The 19,526-nt window shown below is 46.6% G+C and overlaps 1 protein-coding gene across 2 annotated transcripts in view; it reads right to left on the reverse strand.

Moving 5' to 3' along the window:
• Positions 1-9,746: 9,746 nt before the first annotated feature.
• Positions 9,747-19,526, reverse strand: part of TBC1D8B (TBC1 domain family member 8B) — a gene marked incomplete at its 5' end in the record, with an annotated part of 33,751 nt that continues 23,971 nt past the window's right edge. The window contains 10 exons of one of the 2 annotated variants that reach the window (XM_084269059.1): positions 9,747-10,217; positions 10,567-10,664; positions 10,975-11,031; positions 11,900-11,983; positions 12,291-12,356; positions 13,135-13,375; positions 13,580-13,648; positions 14,748-14,846; positions 16,967-17,096; positions 18,573-18,858. In XM_084269059.1, the coding sequence (XP_084125185.1) occupies positions 9,807-10,217; positions 10,567-10,664; positions 10,975-11,031; positions 11,900-11,983; positions 12,291-12,356; positions 13,135-13,375; positions 13,580-13,648; positions 14,748-14,846; positions 16,967-17,096; positions 18,573-18,858 (1,541 nt within the window). In that variant the 3' untranslated portion in view covers positions 9,747-9,806. Of the gene's footprint in view, positions 10,218-10,566; positions 10,668-10,974; positions 11,032-11,899; positions 11,984-12,290; positions 12,357-13,134; positions 13,376-13,579; positions 13,649-14,747; positions 14,847-16,966; positions 17,097-18,572; positions 18,859-19,526 lie in introns of both variants that reach the window. The other variant, XM_084269060.1, reaches the window with a different exon arrangement.

Consider the following 19,526-nt stretch of genomic DNA (forward strand, 5'->3'; position numbering starts at 1 on the left):
CTCGTCTGGTGACTCACCACCTGCCCCAGCTGTGCCCCATTGCACAAGGGGCTGTTTCCCAGCCGCTGAGTCGCCCTGGGCAAAGGAGCAGGGTCTGGATGTGCTGCCCGTGGTGGGGCTGGTGCCCAGCACCAGGCTGTTTCAGTGGGGACAGGGGTGGACATGCAGCCAAAAGCAAAGGCCAATGTGGAGACTTTGCAGTAGGAAATAATTCTTAATTTTTATCTTCTTCTTTTTAAAGCACTATTTGTTTTGGGGGACTCCCCTCCCTAGTCCAAGACCAAGGGTTGCTTGTGGGGCTGGGGCAGGAGGGGTTGTATTTTTATAGGGATTGTTTGGGTGGTGCCCTCTCTGCCCCCCCAAGATTTGACACTAGCAGGGATCCAAACACACACTTGAATGTTGGGGTTCCTGGGCTGTACGGAACTGGTGGCCCAGTGCAGCTGGGAGCAGGGAAGGGACGTGCATTTCCCTGTCCTGCCATGAAACCCACATCTCCCCAACACACTGCCATGGCTGTCCTGCAGTGTCCCAGCAAGCCCAGGCGTGGCAGGTGTCAATCAGATGTATCTTGGAGGTGGGGGTTGGGGTCAGGGGCCTGGGAGGGGGGGTCATTGGGAGTTTTTAACAGGACTTGGTAGGGAGTCAGCCAAGGCAGTGTAGGTTCCTGGCATGGCTGTGGCTTTGAAAGCAAGGCCAACACAAGAGGGTTGGGGGGGAGGGTTTTAGGGGGTTATGGGGGCGGTGGGTGTGCCGGATGGGGCTGTACCGTGGGGACAGCCCTTCTGATGGCAGCACTGGGCTGCGCAGACAGTGAGGGCAGGGGACGGACAGACAGACACCGCTACCCCTGCTCGCAGCCTCTCAGCGAGGAGCGCAGGAGGTGTGCGAGGATGTTTACATGTTAGACTGGCCTTGCTAAAACAGAGACCTAAACAGCACTTTATCATGTGCCCCCCTCCCCTTTTATTCCCAGCATCCAGCCCAGGCACCGGCCTGGCTGCTGGGCGGCAGCACGGATCCCAGCGCTGCCCCACAGGCAGAGCCGTGTTTCCCAGACCTGCTCCAAAGGATGAAATCCCACGGTCCCTGCTGGGGCTGGGGCCGGGCTGGGGGAAGGCTGAGCCACGGCCGTGGGATTTTTGCCTTACATTGTCCCTCTCAAAAATAGATATGGATAAATAAATCTCTTTATTCAGGTTGATTTGTATTTGTTTACCTCGGTGTTAGCTACGACCTGTGTTTTTGGGACCCATTTGGAATTGAGAGCTGCTGGTGGGGTTGGGTCACACCAACTTAGGAGAAAACACACGCGTGACTTGGTGGCTTGTTGGTGACAAGCAGAGGGTAGGACCGGGACTGACTGTGCCATGTCAGTGTCAGCCCGTTAGCCGTGAACGTTCTGGGGCTTTCTAGTACACAAGCACCTGTATACCCTCTCTCTCTCTCTCTAGATATACAGAGCTCTGTATTTTTAACATACATCTATGCGTGTGTACTTGTATATCTCTGTATAAATGTGTACCTATAGGCCACACAATTCCAGACCTCTGAAAACACAGGCAGCTTTAATGAATAAAGTCTTGCACTTTTAGCGTGTTTGTACATATAAGCTACAGCCTGGTGGGTGTCATCAGGCTGATCTGACAGACACAGTGAAAAGTTACTGTACATATTGTATATACTCTGTGTAAAAAAAAAAAAAAGGAAAATAAGAAAAAAAAAGAAAAACGCTTAGAATTGAGTATAAATCTTGGTTTATTTTATATGCTGTTGAATATAGAGACATTTATAAATGTTACTATTCTTAAAAGTATTTTGTAATGGGAAAGAGGAAGCGTCTTATGAAGATGAAGTAAAGATATTACTATTCTTGTCCTGAATCTATGTCCCTGCACAGCTCCATTGTGGGGGGGCTGTGCATTTGACAAGCTTTAAACAGAGTGTACATAGTATTTTAAAGAAAAAAAAGAAGAAAAAAGAAAAAAGAATTAAAATACTACTTGTAAGACCTCCCACCGAGTGTGTGCTGGTGTTATTCCCTGGGTGGTGTGGGTACACTGGGGGTCAGACCCTCCTTGCTCCCCAGGAGCTGCAGCCGTCGCGCACACGCGTAGGATGAAGGGGATGGGGGTTGAGACAGAGCGTTACAGATGTTGCCAGGAGCCTCCCCAGCCTCAGCCTGTGCTCCACTACTGCTGCTCCATGTGGGTGCAGATGCGGCCGCAGAGCGCGATGCTGACCCATCAGAAGGCACTCCAGGGTCTTGGGATGGTCTCTGAAGGGGTCAGGACCACAGGTTATCTTTTCCTCCCTCTTTCTGGCTGTGGTCAGTCATGATGAGAGGAACAGGGAGGGGCACAGACCATAAACACCTGGCTATGTGGCTGGTGTCACTGCCCCCACTTTGGGTTCTTTGACACTGCTGCCTACGCAGCGCCGGCTTTACCGGCCACCGATGGGAGACGTCGCGCTCAACGGGGACAAGGGTCTTTGCCCAGGAGCTTGCACAGCTTATTGACAGAGCTTTAACCTAAGCTCAAAAGGGGAGGGGGATGGCATCAACCTTGCCTAGAACAGGCTGTGGGACGTGCCCAGGTTGGAGGGGCCGGGCAGGGTCATCACCCTGGTGCTCAGGGGCATCCTGGGCACACTGCAGCACATTGGAAGTCTAAGGGTGGCCCCCAGGGGCTCCTGAAGCAGAGGGAACCAACAGGGAGCCACTGGGAACATACTTGAAAGGAACTCCAGCTAGTAAGTCAGCCTCACTGGGGGCCGGCTGACGTGCCCCTGGGCAAATACACATCGTGTGGGGAACAGCCAGGAGGAGCTGGGGGTGTGTGGGTGCCTGCAGGGCTATGATCTTAAGGGCATTAGACATGGGGGGCTGAATGGAGTGTCAGGACAGAAGGATACAGGCTCTTTAAGAAGGACAGGCAGGGCAGGCGAGGTGGGGAGTGTTGCCCTCTATGTCAATGACCAGCTGGAGTGTATGGAGCTCCACCTGGGCATGGCTGAGGAGCTGACTGAGAGCCTGAGGTTAGAATCAGAGGGAGTGCCAAGGACATCATGGGGGGGAGGTCTGCTACAGGCCACCTGACCAGGGAGACTGAGACGATGAGGCACCCTATAGACCGATAGGAACAGCCTCATGTTCACAAGCCTTGGTCCTTATGGGGGGCTTCAATCACCCGGATATCTGTTGGAGGGATAACACAGCTGGGCACAAGCAATCCAAGAGGTTCCTGGATGGAATGTGTTAATGATAACAACCTCCTCCAGGCGATAAAAGCTGGGGGGGGGGTGCCATGCTATGCCTTGTTCTCACCAACAAGGAGAGGCTGGTAGGGCACATGAAGCTCAAGGGCAACCTTGGCTGCAGTGACCACAAAATGCTGGAGGGCCAAATCCTCAGGGCAGCAAGGCAGGTGCACAGCAAGCTCACTAGCCTGGACTTCAGGAGAGTGGGCTTTGACCTCTTCAGGAAACTGCAGGGTGGGGTACAATGGGACAAAATCCAAGACAACTGGTTAGTATTCAAGGGTCACCTCCTCCAAGCCCAGAGGTGGGGGGGGATGGGTGACCTGGTTACCTAGGATATGCAGCAGGCTGAGGTACCCAAGAACTAATTTTGCCTCAGTTTTCACTGGCAAGAGCTGTAATCACCAAAGGCACTTGGAGTATGAGGAACTGCCTGTCAGGTCAGGTTCGAGCCCACCTAAGGACCCTCAAGGTGCTCAAGTCCATGGGACCTGATGAGGTGCATCCACGTGCCCCAGAGGAACTGGCAAATGACGTGGCCAAGCTACTCCCCATCATATCTGAGAGGTCTTACCAGTCCAGTGACTGGAAAAGGGGAAACATAACTCCCATTTTTAAAAAGGGAAAAGGAAGACCCAAGGAACTTCAGGCCAGTCATTCTCACCTCTGTGCCTGGCAAGACCATGGAGCAGGTCCTCCTGGAGACGGTGCTTGGGCCCAAGGGGAGTAAGGAGCTGTTTGGTGAAGGCAACATGGTTTCACTAAGGACAATTCAGGCCTGAAAAGTCTGGTGGCCTTCTATGATGGAGTAACAGACCTTGTGGACAAGGGAAGGATGACAGACATCATTTGCCAGGATTTGTGCAAGGCATCTGCCACTGTCCAGCACGTCAGTCTTGCCTCTAAATTGGCAAGACGTGGTTTAGCCAGAGGGACCACTCTGTAGGAACTGGCTGGATGGGCGCACTCAGAGTTGTGGTATATGACTTAATGCCCACGTGGAGGTCTGGAACAAGTGGTGCTCCTCGGGGTTAGTCCTGGGACTGGCCTTGGTCAGCATCTTTCTTTGTCGGTGACTTGGCCAGTGGGACTGAGTGCAGCCTCAGCAGGTTTGCTGAAGGTACCAAGCTGTGTGGGGAGGTTGACACCCTGAAGGGAGAGGATGCCATCCAGAGGGAACTTCAGCTGGATAGATGGATCTATGGGCACTACAGTAAGAAGTTCAACAAGGCCAACTGCAAGGTCCTGCAAATGGATGAGCACAAGCCCAAGCACAGCTACAGGCTGGGCAAAGAATGGATTGAGAGCAGCTCTGAGGGGAATCATACAGTCACAGGGGTTGGAAAGGAGCTCAAGAGATCATCAGGTCCAACCGCCCACCACAACCCCCACCCCCACCACCCTCACCCCCCGCACTACCCCCACCACCCCCACCCCAACCCCCACCAACCCCAACCCCCCACCACCCCCAGCACCTCACCAACCACCACCCCCCCCACCACCCTCCACCCCCCCCCCCACCCCCACCACCCTCACCCCCCCACCCACCCCACCACCCCCACCACAACCCCCACCACCACCCGCACCACTCCCACCACCAAGACCCCCACCACCACCACCACTCTCACAGCCCCCACCACCCACACCACCCCCCCCCACCACCACCCCCACCCCCCCACCACTACCCCACCATCCCACCCCCACCACCCCCACCCCCAGCACCTCACCCACCACCACCACCACCAGCCCCACCCACACCCCCAACCCCCCACCACCCCCACCACCCTCACCCCCCCAACCACTCCCACAACCACCACCCCCCCACCCTGTTCATCAGGAAGTGCAATGACAGGGTAAGGAGCAATGGCTTCGAGCTGAAAGAGGGCAGGGTTAGATTAGACTTTAGGAAGAAATCCTTCCCTGGGAGGGTGGTGAGGCCCTGGCACAGGCTGCCCAGAGAAGCTGTGGCTGCCCTGGGATCTCTGGCAGTGTTCAAGGCCAGGCTGGATGGGGCTTGGGGCACCCTGGGCTAGTGGGGGGTGTCCCTGCCTGTGGCAGGGAGGTGGAATTAGGTGATCTTTGAGGTCCCTTCCAACCCAAACCCATCTATGGTTCTATGACTCTATGATTTCCAGGACCAGAGCCCGAAGCAGTAGGGGCACCGGTTGCATTGGAAAGAAGGCGGCATCAGAGGCAGCGCAGGCACATCCACACACTGCAAATGTTTTATCTGGATGCAAACCCCACGTCCCAGTGCCCTGCCTGGGCTAACTCGCTTCTGGCTCAGCCCTGAAGCAGGCCCAGGCTTCAAATCTGTTTCCTTCATTCCCCCTCCCCGCCCCCCCACTCCAGGGGAGGCTGCCGTCCTAGCCTGGTTTCTGGCTTGGTCCTTGCTTTGGAAAGCCCTGACTAAATGCAGCCTTAAAATGACCAATGTTCTTGAAGGAACTGCTGAAACAGTCCCTCAGGAGAAATAACAGTGCCTCAAACACAGATTGTTTTTTATTTTTTCTTAAATGAAACAAGTTTTTATTTAACACCCTTTGTCTTACAGCACTTGGGCATCCAATACATTGTATAAAAAGCCAACCTGCCAACACACACGTGTTGCCTGCTTGGTAAAGTGACAAAGCTCTAGCAAAACAGAGAGGAGAGTCTATTTTTCTGGAAACAAAGTGGAATATTTCCTTTTGTTTCAGGCCAGATAACTGTAATCGCCCTCAAGAACCTCTCATGTTACAACTGTATGAGAAACTTCCAATAAACTCACCACACAGGTATTGCTTAGTCGTGCTGTAGCAAACTCTTCAGATAGACAGCACATCACTACCCAGCCATTGGAGAGGGGAGCAAGTGGCTTGCTGGAGGAAGGTGCAGAAACACAGGCTGCTTTCCCTGACCACATGGCAGCCACCATTTCCATCTCCTGGGAACGCTGCTGCTTGAATTACCAGCTGCTCTCCCTGTCGGTGGGAACAGCTCCTGGTTTCATCACTGTTACTTGAGCTGTTCCCTCCCCTGGGGCGTTCCAGCCCTGAAATCAGCACACGGAGAGGTCGGACAGCCAGGTCCTTGCGTGTCCTGCTGCCACTGCTCATCTGGAGCAGGGAACAGCCTCCCAGTAGAAGGCAGAGGGGCAGTGGCAGCTGTGCTGGCCAGCCCTGGCTAACGGTGACGCTCCAGAAAAGGCCTCTTACTGCACAGAGCCAGTGAGGACGGTCTGGGCACCGGGAAGGGCTGCACAGCCCATGCTAACAGCACTGGGAATGTTTCAATGTGAACAGGGCAGAGCTGCCAAGCCACACTGGTGACCCCACTGCAGGTGCAGGTCCCTTCCTCTCCTATGGCTGACCCAACAGGAGACCGGTAACTTCATGAAGAAAAGTAACATGGCTCCGTGAAATGACACATCCAAACTCTCTGAACCCCACTGCTTCCCTTTGTGAATGAACAGTTCAAAGTTCAAAAACACTTGTAAAAAATCTTCCAAGTTGCAGTTTGAATGGAAAGTCCCCCCTGGGGAAGTGGCTGAGTAATTCTGGGTCAGCCACCAGCCTCCTTGCTCACACTTCTGCTTAATGTGGCAGCCGAGCTGCGAGGAGCCTGCACGCCTGGCACCGCCTAGCACGGCAGGGTGGCAGCCTGGGTCATCTTTGCATCACCAAGAACTTCAGCTGGCCCAAAAGCTGTATTGCATGGGGATCTGTCCCTGACTGCACAGGGCTTTAGTAGTGAGGCATGGTCCTGTGAGACAGAAGAAGGGAAAGAGATCTCACGCCCTGGTCCCCTCAAAGCCTGAAAGTATTTGTTAGCCAACCTTTCTGCACCCTAAGAAAGGGAAGGGAAGGAACTAGACACTAACTCCAGAGTTACTCCATCATGAGCAAAGAACAAGCGTCTCTGGTACGGCACGTGGTGGAAGCAGCCCAGCAGACACCTCAGGGTGCTCCTTAGAATCAGCCAGCACTTGCTACAGCTCCATCTCCCCAGATCAGCCCGTAACATGCAGGCTCCAGCAGGAAGAACCTGCCAGCTGGGCAGGTGCCTCAGTGCTGCCAGCACGTGGGAGCGACCTCGCTGCCCCCCCTGTGCTGCTGGGGCTGGAGGCATGGCCACGCTGCCCAGTCTGGCTGGGCCTGTGTTATGGGAGCCACTTACAGACCTTACCCCTTCTGGGGCAAAATGTAAACAAACTGAACAGCAAATCCAGGCAGTTAACGAAAGTTAGTGTTCCCCTGCATATCCTAACTGCTCACCTTATTTATTCTTTTTAAATATATATATATATATATATATATGTGCTGGTAATCTCTCTTTATACATAGTTATGACAGCTGAGGTGCTACTACAGAACTGGCGATGGCCCTACAGTCCCTTGGACTGACACTAGTAGAAACCGGTATGTTGGAAGGTGCTGGGTCTGCACAGCTGAACCACTGAGCTGTGTCCCAAGGCTGTTGTATTCTGCACAGGCTTCTGCATTTTGAGCTCAGCAGCTTGGTTCTCAACCAAAACATTTTACTGAGTCTGAAGACTTTCATGCCTCTGCACTACCTTGCTTAGCAAACAGCTCACAGCTTTAACTCCTTCCTGAAACTGGTAATACCCTTCATCAACTTAGAAAGGCTTTTGGATGGGCAGCTGCCTCTATTTCCATGGGAGTCTACTAATTCTGGCATGGCTATTTGCAGAAGAATTACTCACTGAGCAAACCTTATCTGAGTACGTCCTGGACTAGAACAACAATATCATCTACGTTGTATATCTAAAACAACATTAGGAAAACAGTGAGTAAATACATTTTAAAAGCAACAGAGTTTGGCCCTACTTTCCCTCTGAAACATCCATACAAATGGATAAATTACTTTTTATATTCTATGCATAAAAATACAAATCAGTATTATATTGTATCAAGTGAAATCGTTTTGTGAAGGCTCCTGGAAAACAGCTTCCTCATTTCTCACATATATCATGTAGTTTTTGCAGTTACTGTTGATTTTTTTACATTAATACCTGAGACTACGGGGGAGAGCAAAAGAAATAACTCATGTACTCACTGCTCCTGATCAAAACTCTGTTCTTTAGAAGCAGCATGAGCACTTTCACACCAATGGCCACGATGGTGTTTCACAAAGTGTTCACAACGCATCAGAATTCCCTTTATTTTTCATTCACATCACTATTGCAGGAGAAGCCTCAGTGAATGACACCAGCCCCACTCTGTTTCTTTACAAAAACCATGCAAAGTATAAAAATAACGCTGCTCTGCAGAGAAAGATTGTCACACAGGCTTTAGAAACAGCCCCTTTTAACTGGCTTGGCAGAGAGTCCCAGTTTACTATGTTGTTGTTCAGATACAAGCTCCTCCCCTCTTTCTCTGAAGGCATTCTAGCACCAGCTACCAAAGGTTCAAGGCCAACGTTTATCAGCATTAAGGCTGGCAGAGCTTGCCCCTATAGCATCTTTACTGTATAACTTTTTATATATTAAAAATTCCAAGTCAGATTCCAGAGGATTTTCTTGTTTCCATGAATCCTGGCAGACTGAAAATATTACAGCAGCAATAATCCAGAGAGCTACAGAACAGAAAGAAAAATTGCTAGGCTGAGGTATGGACTCAGGGTAGGTAAAGGAGCAGCTGTAGTGGGTCCCTAGCAGTTGGCTAACTGTGATGCAGCTAAGGATGGGCTGTGCTTGGGCTTTCCAAAGATGAGGAAAACTATACAGTCCCTCAGCAGGCTCCTAAGCAGCCAACAGTGGCTCCTCTCACAGGATGAAGGACACTTTTGCATCTGTGTGTAGCCTGGATGAGCAAAGAAGCATCCATCCTTTTCACCTGTACTGGAGGAGGACTGGTATGAAACTGGGAGAGAGAACTCATACACAGGCTGAGCTGGAAAAGCAGGAAACCAGTTGCTTATTGCAAATACTGAGACTGGGGCTTGGAGAATGCACGCTGCAAACTGCTGGTGAGGGGCTGGAATCTGCAAGACTTCAGGACCACTGAAGCAGAGGAATTGAGAGCAGGGCAACTTTCCTCTCTAAACTCAAGCTCCTGTGCCTACCACAGCCTCTATTCCTAAGTCTTCACCCTGCTTTGATCCCAGTCCATGTGCAAATCTGTAAATAACTAATTAATCTAACCTGGAAGACAACCTCTAAGCTGTCAATACTCCTTTTATGTGCAAATGGCTGGAAGTCACTTGTTTTATCACAGTCACAGAACTGAACACTAAGAGCTGTCATTCAGAGAGGTCTGCAGCAGGTGACATCCAGGATTTCCAAGCAATGTTGCATATTTGAATGGTGTGGTAAAGACAGTTTCTTATTCAGTCCTTTTTTTGGAGAGAAGCTTATGAACAATGCAAGAAAGTGATTGTGCTTCAAACTATTTTTAAACTATTTTTATTTACATTACAATCTGATATTTAAAGCTGACTCTTCAAACTCTGTCCCCTATATAAACACCAGACTCAACTTCCCTCCTAACAACCTTCATTTGTAATCGCTTTACGTGGTTAATTCAGAGTCAAAGGTAAAGAAAACTACACTCTGGTTCTTGCTTTAAGTTGTAAGTTTTTAGCACTCTCTATTTTAGCTTTTATGTCATGAGGCTTCTCAAAAAATCTCACAAAGGCTGGCTCATTTAATAAGGATGCAAGGATCTGTTCAAAGGCAAAAGACCATTCGTGGCTCCCTCTCACTCTCTGGGCACTGCTGCCCTCAGTCTGCTCAGAGCTGCTTTCCTCCTGCCCTTTCCTAGGGATTTCAGCAGGCACCTCCATAACAGCAATGGGACAGTTGACTGGTGATGTGGGGCTCTGCAGTCTTCTCCCAACTTCTTCCATCTTCAGCAGGAGGCTGGTGACCACGGCTATAGCCCGATACAGCAGCTCCTCCTCGGGGTCCCCGTGGAACAGATTGTACAGAGTTTTTGAGAACTGGATGAACTGAGACTACAGAGAGACACAGAGGAGGCTGTTCAGAGAGCAGTGACACACCTGTCCTGTTTCACTACACATGGTGATCAAAACCCAGTGCCAGCTGCTGCTAGGCACCTGGTACAGCAACTGCTCCAAGGGCAGCGTGGGCGTGGACCAGCCCTGATAAACCTGAGGTGTGTGTAAGTCCCTCTTTTCACAAGCTTACAAGTGCAGCAGTTAAAAACCCCCCACAGTTTAATGATTAGTGTGAAAGTCTGAAATTTAAGGGTTCCTACAAATCCTTTAGAAAACCATTAATCAGACTTAAAGGATAAACAGCCATCGAAACCAGACTTAAATACGATCCAAACACACAGTTTACCTGATTCATTCTGGGCAAATCCTTGATGTTCTCTTCTTTTTTAAGCAGTTCATCTTGCCATTGCTTCAGGTATGCCTGAATGTCGACTTTCCCCTTCCCTACTTGACAAGAAGAAAAACAGAACAAAACAAAAAAGATGGTGAACAGAGAAGAACTGAGAGCTTCCCATGAGGGATGAGCAAAAGAACTGGCATCTTCAATGCCAATCCTTCTCAACAGAGTGGTGGGGCCAAGGACCAGACAGGATCAGAGTTTATTTTACCCTCTTGCCCCCCAGAACCATACTTAGAAAAGTAGGTACAATGCTAGCACTATGCTAGTTAATCGGTATCTTTTGTCACCACACACTTTCCCAGCTTTACTCTCACAAAAGACATGGTTACCAAATGTGTTTCCAGGATTCTTTACCTTTTTCTGGGCTGCTCCTCAAAGAATAACTTTCAAGACCATCCTCAACAGATGAAACTACAGTTTAGGAGGAGAAAAAAAAAAAAAGAAAAAAAGACAGACTTATTTATTTGAGACAGAAGGACCAATGGTTCACTTCCTTTTATCAAAAATTCCTTCCTTGAGGAGCAAGACCCCCAACTCACCCTTATGTTCTCAACACAAACTGGGTCAAGATGAAACTACATGGTAAGATTTGTATACTGTCTATAAAAATAGAAGCCACCACGAGGCTGGAGATCACAAAGGAATCTGCCATCAGTTACATCAAGCAAATAATCTTCACAATGTCAGGGCCCACGTCTTGAACAGTGGTGAGAACAGTACCTCTGTAAGGCACTTTTGGATAGTTTTTGAAAACCAAAAAGCACCTGTCTTCCAAAGAAGTAAAACCTCACTGCTTACCCAACAGAGTATTTGATCAACTCCATAAACTTAGGCTACACAAAACCTTTTCAGCTTGCTTGGTTTAAAATGTAAGCAAAGGATTTTGAAACACTTGCTTACGTGACTCAAAATAATGATGCATTTGACTTTTACTTCTTGAGGTAGGAGATGTCCTCCCTTCATGCCCTGAATGCAAAAGGGAAGTGGCCATCACTTCAACTACCACTGCCATGGGGTGCTTGCCACGCTGAAAAGCACTGGCCAAATTGGTCCCCTACCTCCATGTAAACACCTCTGAATTCAGTCATGAGACTCAATACCACAAATCCTGCACTACTGTATGAAATGGAACTACCTACAAAAGATCTTTGCAGAGGATTCTTGTTAACAGTGCTATAATTTACTGGATTTGCTATTTTCAGAAGAAAACTCCTCATTTTTCACCATGAACTAATAGATTCTTTCCAATATTCTCCAAGCAAAGCACTCTGGAGCTTACCATTGAGTTGGCTGAAGTGGATCAGTTCTTCTTTTGAAAGATCAGCACCTTTGGAAGGGCTCAGAGATTCTACTTCAGTAAAAGCTGCAATAAATAAATTAATAAAATGGTTTTGGGGCTTCCAAGCATTACCAAAGCAGTGATAAAAAGCAAAAGCTTTGTACAGACAGATGGTCACTATGAAGAGAAATGGTGTTGGAGCAGATGAAGTTGCTCCAGAAGAATGCATGACTCTGGAAGAAATATGCATCTGTATCACAGCTACCAGACTGTACCATAACCAGGACTGGTGACAACAGGAAGAAAAGTAAAGCTAAGGGGCAAAAAAAAAAAAACCCACACAAAGTTGATAAAAGTCAGGAAGAGCCCTCCCCAAATGCCTCTCACCTACCTGGAGGGATATGCAGCTTAAAAAGAAGCTTGAGTTTGTCAGTGAAACTTCCATTATACATGGTATCTGTCAGAGGAAAGAGGCAAGAGAGTCTGTTCAAATAGACCAAGCTTTTAGACACCCTCTTAAACTCAAGAGCGAGATCCCATGGAGATTGAAACTGGACGTGTGTCCTACCTTACATACAGTATAATTAGAGAGGGAGCTTAAGGAACTATCACCCATTTTTCCTCTAAATTTTTGTATTCCTGAACAATACCATTTTGAAAACAAGATGAAAGGAACAGAGTAGTAAGTCAAGAAAACTTTCAGTTCCCCAGAGATATAAGCCATTGGTCATCTTGCACAATCTGTGTGTGAGACAGCTTAGTATGAGGAAGCATTTATCATCAACCAAACAAACCGGGCAATGAGATCACCCCATTGCCTAATGCTCTGATACTTTGATGGTAAAGCCATATTTAAATTTAATCTCAAGTAGGAGAATATTCTCCAGGAGATTAAAATCTTAGGAAAAAATGACTCGTTTGTAAAACCTTGTGTCAGCTATCTCATGGTGAAACACAGGTGAGAAAGTGAGAGCAGAGTTCTGTAACCTGAAGCCTTTGTCATTCACCTAAATAGTGCAGCTCAAAGTCTCAAGCTTAGAAATCTACTTGGAGCTTTTGGCTTGCCATTCAAAGAGTCTCTGCATTTCACGTCACACGATAAAACCCAGACTGCTTGACCCAAAGTCCAGAGGTTAGTCTGCCTGGCTCTTTACAGGGAAGGTGAGACACTCCAGGACCGCTCCTAAGACCGAGTTCCCTCGCGGACGTGTTACGTGTCTGGGGAGGTGTCGTACCGAGAACGCAGGCGAATTGTTTGAAGTTTATGAGGCAGTCAGAGCTCTCATCCATCAGCCTGAACGTCCACAGTGCCAGCGAGTCTCTGTTTGCACAGTGTGTCCAGGGACTCAGGAGATGATAGAGAACCCTGAATTGCTGGCAATCAATCCGATACTGGTCAAGGTAGGGCAGACTGGCATCGTGATGTTGCAAAACAGGACTATTTACATTCCAGTAACAGGACAGGAAGTGCTCCTTCTGAAAAGAGAAGATAAAAACGTTAGATCTCCTGAAACACCACCTCTTTCTCAGGGGACAATATCTATGTAATTCCATTTAAAGCTGATGTGTAAAACGTAGGTTGGATCTAGCTTTTACCTCAATTCATTAGAGCTGCTTCACCCCTTACCACAGCCCACCATTCAGACTGATGTCTGGGGAGAGGGGCAGATGGCACAGTACCTTGAATAATTCATAAAGCTCTTCAAGGTCACTAGGACGGAATTTCACATCCTGGGACACAACACGTAGCTAAAGCAAAATTAAGGGAATATTAATTAATGATTCTTTCCTCTTTGGAATAAGCCTGTAGAATAAAGTTATGGGAGATTTAACAGTACATTAAAACACTGTTTGAATATTCCAATTAGGTGTAAGCACAGAACTTATTTTCCAAAGTAGTCAGAAAATCATAAACTGAAAGAAATTATTTTTCCCCCCAAAAAGGGAACTTAAAGCTAGTCACATTACTTGTATATATTGTGACTACACTATGAAACCCAGGAGATATTTACAACAATATAACATAGAGCTTCCTTTATAATGGGCCAGTGCATGTACAGTTCTCAACAGTGAAGCTGAATCCTCAGCTTTTAAATTAAAAACCAAAAAATTGTTCACAGCTTTTTAGAACAAAGTTAGCTACAGGACCAGGTTCCATCTTCACAACAGATATGTTTTGTAAAATGAAATATAACATTTGTCATCTAGCTAAATGCTCTTTAGTATCAGTTGCTGCAAGCCACATTTACTACAGGAAGTATTATCATCAGCTATTGGAAAGCAGCTACTGGAAAAAAACAGGCAAAGGGAAGCACCTCACAACCTCCACCTTCATCAGGGGGGTGAATTTAAAGGATGATTTTAGCAGCTGAAGAGCTGAAGTTACTGGACACCCACACACACCACAGCCAAAAAACAACCCTTGTTGAATGCAGTACAATCCCCAGTGACATTTGGGATTGCTTCCCAGAGTGAAAATGCAGGTGATAAAGTGTTTACTGTAGCACTGTGGACGTTTTACAGTGTTCTGTGCACCCAAGAGAAATGTATTGACAATTTAACAACAGCAGACAGAAGCTCAGGTCAGCCTGGTCCAATCAGTGCAAAGTGTCAGAGAGATGGCAGCTTTTAGCAGCTGTCTGCAATGGTGTTACAGAAGGTCACATTGTGATTCACAGACCAAAAGCGTCACAGGCCAAACCTCTGTTCACAGACACCCTGCAGACAAGAGGGATTTCAGCATATAAAATTACATAATTGGCCCTGGAAAATGTAGTTCTTCCCAGAATTTTCCACAAGGCAACAGATTTTATCAGAGGGAAGGGTTTAGCTCTCCCTAGTCACTCACCACATTCTGCTTGGTTGTAGCTTCCAATGTCTGGATGACATACAGCCTGTTCCTGCAGCGCATGCTCTCCACATCCTCATATCGAATATCACCGTATCTCTGAGAGGAACAGCATCAGCTCATTAAATCAACTCTTGCTAGACACAACTAAGCAGATATTTTTGTCTTGCATCTAAGTACAGTACAGGTATGGACACAAAGGAAGATCCCAGAAACAAAAATAATTGATGAGAGATGTAACATCCTTTCTAAAATGGCAAGTGTTCCAAGGAGTGATGGAGAAAGAAGGAACTGGAGCACTGTGTGGGAAGACAAAGGGATTCTGCTGCACGTTGGTTCTACGTCCAGCTTTACTACCACATGGTGACTACTACTGCAGGGTAACAAAGTCTAAGAGGTGTGTGTTGTCAGGGCTTGAAGTCCACTCTAGTGAACTTTAGAAATTATCTGAAGTAATTTCTGAACCATTCCTTGCTAACTCAGCAGTTTCTGAAGGACAGGGAAGGTGTCTCTAAATAAAAGAGGAATAGTAGACAAAAACTAGAAACAAATTCTCAGAGAAATCATGGAACAAATTAACAATTTAAACAATTAAAACTGAAATAGAAATAGAGAAGATAAATCAAAATGGGCCAACATTCTTTATCAAGATGATGTCAAATCAATTAAATTTCCTTCTATGAGGAAATTCAGTCTAGTGGGTAGACCTGAAAGTGGATAGACTACTACTTTACTGCTGCAAGGTTTCTGACCCTCTGCAGCAACACACACAACCAGGAAGCCTTGGCCCAACCATGATCACCACACACCATGTGCACGGTGGTTCTAACAAACTCTGAGAGCAACCAGACTAGCAGGACTTGCAGAAGCTTTTTCATGGTGTGTGTTATTCCTATTTTTGGCAATACACTTTAACCAAGATAGGAAAAACTGCAATAATAAAGACTCTGAGCACATAAGCTTTGAGGAAGGGTAAGAGGAACTGGGTGTGTTGAAGCTAGAAAAAGAAAAGATCAGAATAGGAAGGGAAGTGATAACACAAACCATGTTCAAAACCATAACAAATCAGAGGCTATTACTTGAATCCAGTCCCTGCTTGCAAAGGCAGGGGAAGAAGAAAGGGAGTTTCTTTTGCTTTGTCTTTCAGTAATGATTTCATCTCTGTCAAAGCTTCAGCTTACACTTCAAAATACAATATACAGCACACCATTATTTACCACCTCTGTTCTTTATTCTGCAAGTATTCATCCCCTCTATGACATCTCACTGTGACAAGACAGACCCATAGTAGTTTGCAACACTTCTTATAAGAATTGTAAACCATCTTACAAACATGATTCTTCTATTTTACATTCTTCTGAAACAACAGTAGAAGCACAGGTGCTTTGTATTATTAGCCCAGAGCTGTAAAGACACTTCAAGAGAACTTGACTTTCTGATTGTTGTCTTTGTTCATCCTAGTAAAGGCAAAGCCCTCTTAGTAAAAATCAAAAGAGGCAGTTCCTAAATTATATGAAGTACAGCTAGTTCACCTCTTCTGAGTCAGAACCAGGACATTTTTCAGAGAGCTGTACTGTGGATCATCATGTAGATAGAAGTATCATGTAGATAGAAGAAACCAGCTAATAGGAAAACAAGATATGAACAAATCTCTTCTCTCAGCTTCCCTCTCACTTCAGGTGGGCTAAGCAGAAACCTATCTACAAATGGATTAATACCCTGATACAAATCATGCCAAGGAAGGAAACACTTCATGAAAATCTGAGGACAAAAGGAAAAGGAGAAGCTAGACCTATTTCCTCCGCAGTGCAGAGCTGAAAAGCTAGATGCTGCAAAAATCAAACTTGAAAATTGAAATAAAGTGTTAAATGATCATAATTGGTCTTCCTCACCCAACACATCTCTGAGCAGTCATTTAACCCATACAATTAACTACTCAAGTACATGGTTTCCTGCATGGGTTGTCGAGTGTTACCATTACTGCAATGTGCAGTGATCAGTCCCAAATTAATAAACACAAAACCCCAAAACAATACCAAAACAAACCTACCCCATAACCTACAGGGTTTTCAGTGAAGCACAACGAAACACAGAGCCCAATTTCTACCAATCCAGATTTTCTGCTCCAGTTTATACAATGTGGCTGCAGTATTTTTAAGGTAGCCCATGCAATGAAAACACTGCATGGGGTGTGAAAACATACCCACAAGAACACATACTTCATTTGATTCTCGGATCAGGTCGGTAATGTCCACTTTTGGATGGTCACTCTTGGTATCGCTGAGGTTGGAGCCCTGCTGCACAGCTGGAGGCAAAGGACTGTCTTTGTTAGTGACACTCTCAAAAAATCTGCACAAAGCAAACACAGGAGAAGTCAGCAGGAACCAGTTTATCACAACAAAGCAAGAACATCAGCATCTACTGAAGAAAAAGCACACAGAGAATGGGAAACAGCAAAGAATATCAGCACGAGTGGCACAAACATGCTGTAATAGTAACAAAGGTGCACACACATGGGAACCAGCTACTCAGAGAAGGTTGCAGAGCTTCCAGCTGTGGGAGGTTTTAAGAGCCAGCTAGACAATAACATGGCTGATGTGACCTACTGCCAGCAACAATCCTCTTCTGAGTGGGAAATTAGACCAGAGACTTGCCAAGGTCCCTTCCAGTCGGCATTCCCCTGGTTCTCTAATCCACCTAGCAAGGCTGTACTGCATAACTGGGAGAGGGGACAAGAGGCTTGTGACTGAGGCAATCTTTATTCCCTCAGATGCACAAGCCAAGACATGCCTGATCTGCAGCTGTTCATCTCCCCTACATACACAGCCTAAACAGATCCATCACTGAGGCTGGTCAGTTCCTTTGCCAACATCAAGGAACATGTATCCACGGACTGAGAGCTTCATTTTCATGAGGAGAGACAAACTACTGTCATAATGTTTAAAATACAACAGCGTGCTGCAGGCTGGATGAACTGTGCAACACAAGTGGCACAGCCAGTTAGAATATTGAAAGCAAGAGGTCGAAAGGAGTTCATAATAGTCATCAAAAATTTTGGGTGTCAAGTGGAAACAGCAGCTTGTTTGGTTCAAGTGAAAATTAAAATTTCACCAGACTGATTCATTTTAAATTTAAATGTATTTAAACTGGGTGAATGTGCTCTTACTGTTCGGGGTTTTAAGTATTAAATATTTAAATGAGTATAGCTAGTTTTTACAATAAATAGGCTGCATGGTGTCTTAGGTAGGTAGCAGAGCAAAAACTGAGCAAGTTTTGCTTGCAATGCATAACTTAAAATGCATTTCATATTGCATACTTGCATTTATTCTTCAAATACTGATATAGAGCAAACATCTGCTCATGATTGTCCTCATTGTATTTGCTTGTGTCTCATTTCTATTTTAGGCCATTGGCAGCAGAGGACCCAATAGCCTGAATCACAATTGAGCTGCAGAGTATGTTGTCAGTCAGTTAATGCCTAAACCATTGGGAACAGTCTGAGTGTGCTGCAGATAACCTCAGCATTAAGGGAAGCCACCTTCTCTAAGTGATTTGAATTCCAGGCAGAACCCAGGTCGCTTTACTCTAAGATACACAATATGGCAATGGTTTTAGAAGAACTTTAATGGAGGATGGAATTTTCAGAGGATCCAGGCACACTTTCCAGCCAGCCCTTCCAGAATTTTAGCCCAATATAACACCTGATTCCTTTGAAGTCTTTGGAAGTCTTGGCCAAATGTCTTCTCAGCCACCCCAGAACGACTTAGCTATTTGCAATTACAGCAGCAGCTACACAGCCTGTACGAGTAACAGCCATACTGATACCTGTTGAGAACAGTGACTGCTTCTGCATCGTCCTTACAAGTCAGCAATTTCTCCATGTTGTATTCCAGCACTGCAAGACCCAGCTGCAAGATTGCCTTTATTCCATCATAGAAGAAACAGTCCACCACATTGACTGCACTTTCAATAGGCAGCACGCTGATAAAAAGGGTAAGGAACCAGGAGAGAGAGACCGAGGAGAAAAAGGTCATGTCCGTCATGTGGTCTGTCAGCTGAGGCAGATGAACTCTGATGAGCTCCTCAAACACGGCTTGATCTACCAAGGCACCTGCAGGGAAAGGATAACAAAACCACCACCCAGATCTTAATACAGAGAAGCATACTTGTTGCAGAGCACCAGCCAGAAGTAAAGCCCCATCCTAACACAGCTTTGTTGTAAAAGCAAACACTGGCCTAGCTGCGTGCAACCATTGGCTTCGTTCCCCATGCTGGAAGCAGCGTGCTCTATGTGTGGGTCCAGAGCCTTGCTGCACACTGTGAAGTGTGTTAGCACTTTTGTGGGTGCGTGGCTACTGCCAATGAGTCTCCTGACAGCCAATGCACCCCCTCTACCATTAGAGAGAAACTTCACATCGGATTTGCTCCTAGTATACACCACTGCAAGTTGAGATCAAAGACTAAGTTTGGATCTGGACTAACTCTTTCTCCTTTATTTAAGCCAACTAAGCTTCAAAGAAACAGTATGAATTACAGCTATATTTCCAAAAGAACAGTATAATAGTCTAATTGACTACTACCCAAGTAGTTAAGCTTAGAGTAATAAGCAACATCCGAAAATCATCTCCACTCCTGCGTAAAGAGTCATCTTGGGAAGTTCTCTGTAGCCTCCATTTCCTGCTTCACAATACTGAACCAAATGCAACAGTCCCTCTCCACTGCTCCACCCTCAGCTCCTTCCTTACATTTGTTCTTACAAACAATCATTTACACTCGAGT

The sequence above is a fragment of the Gallinula chloropus genome, assembly GCF_964237585.1.
Source record: "Gallinula chloropus genome assembly, chromosome: 11".
In the NCBI taxonomy this organism is placed as follows: domain Eukaryota; kingdom Metazoa; phylum Chordata; class Aves; order Gruiformes; family Rallidae; genus Gallinula; species Gallinula chloropus.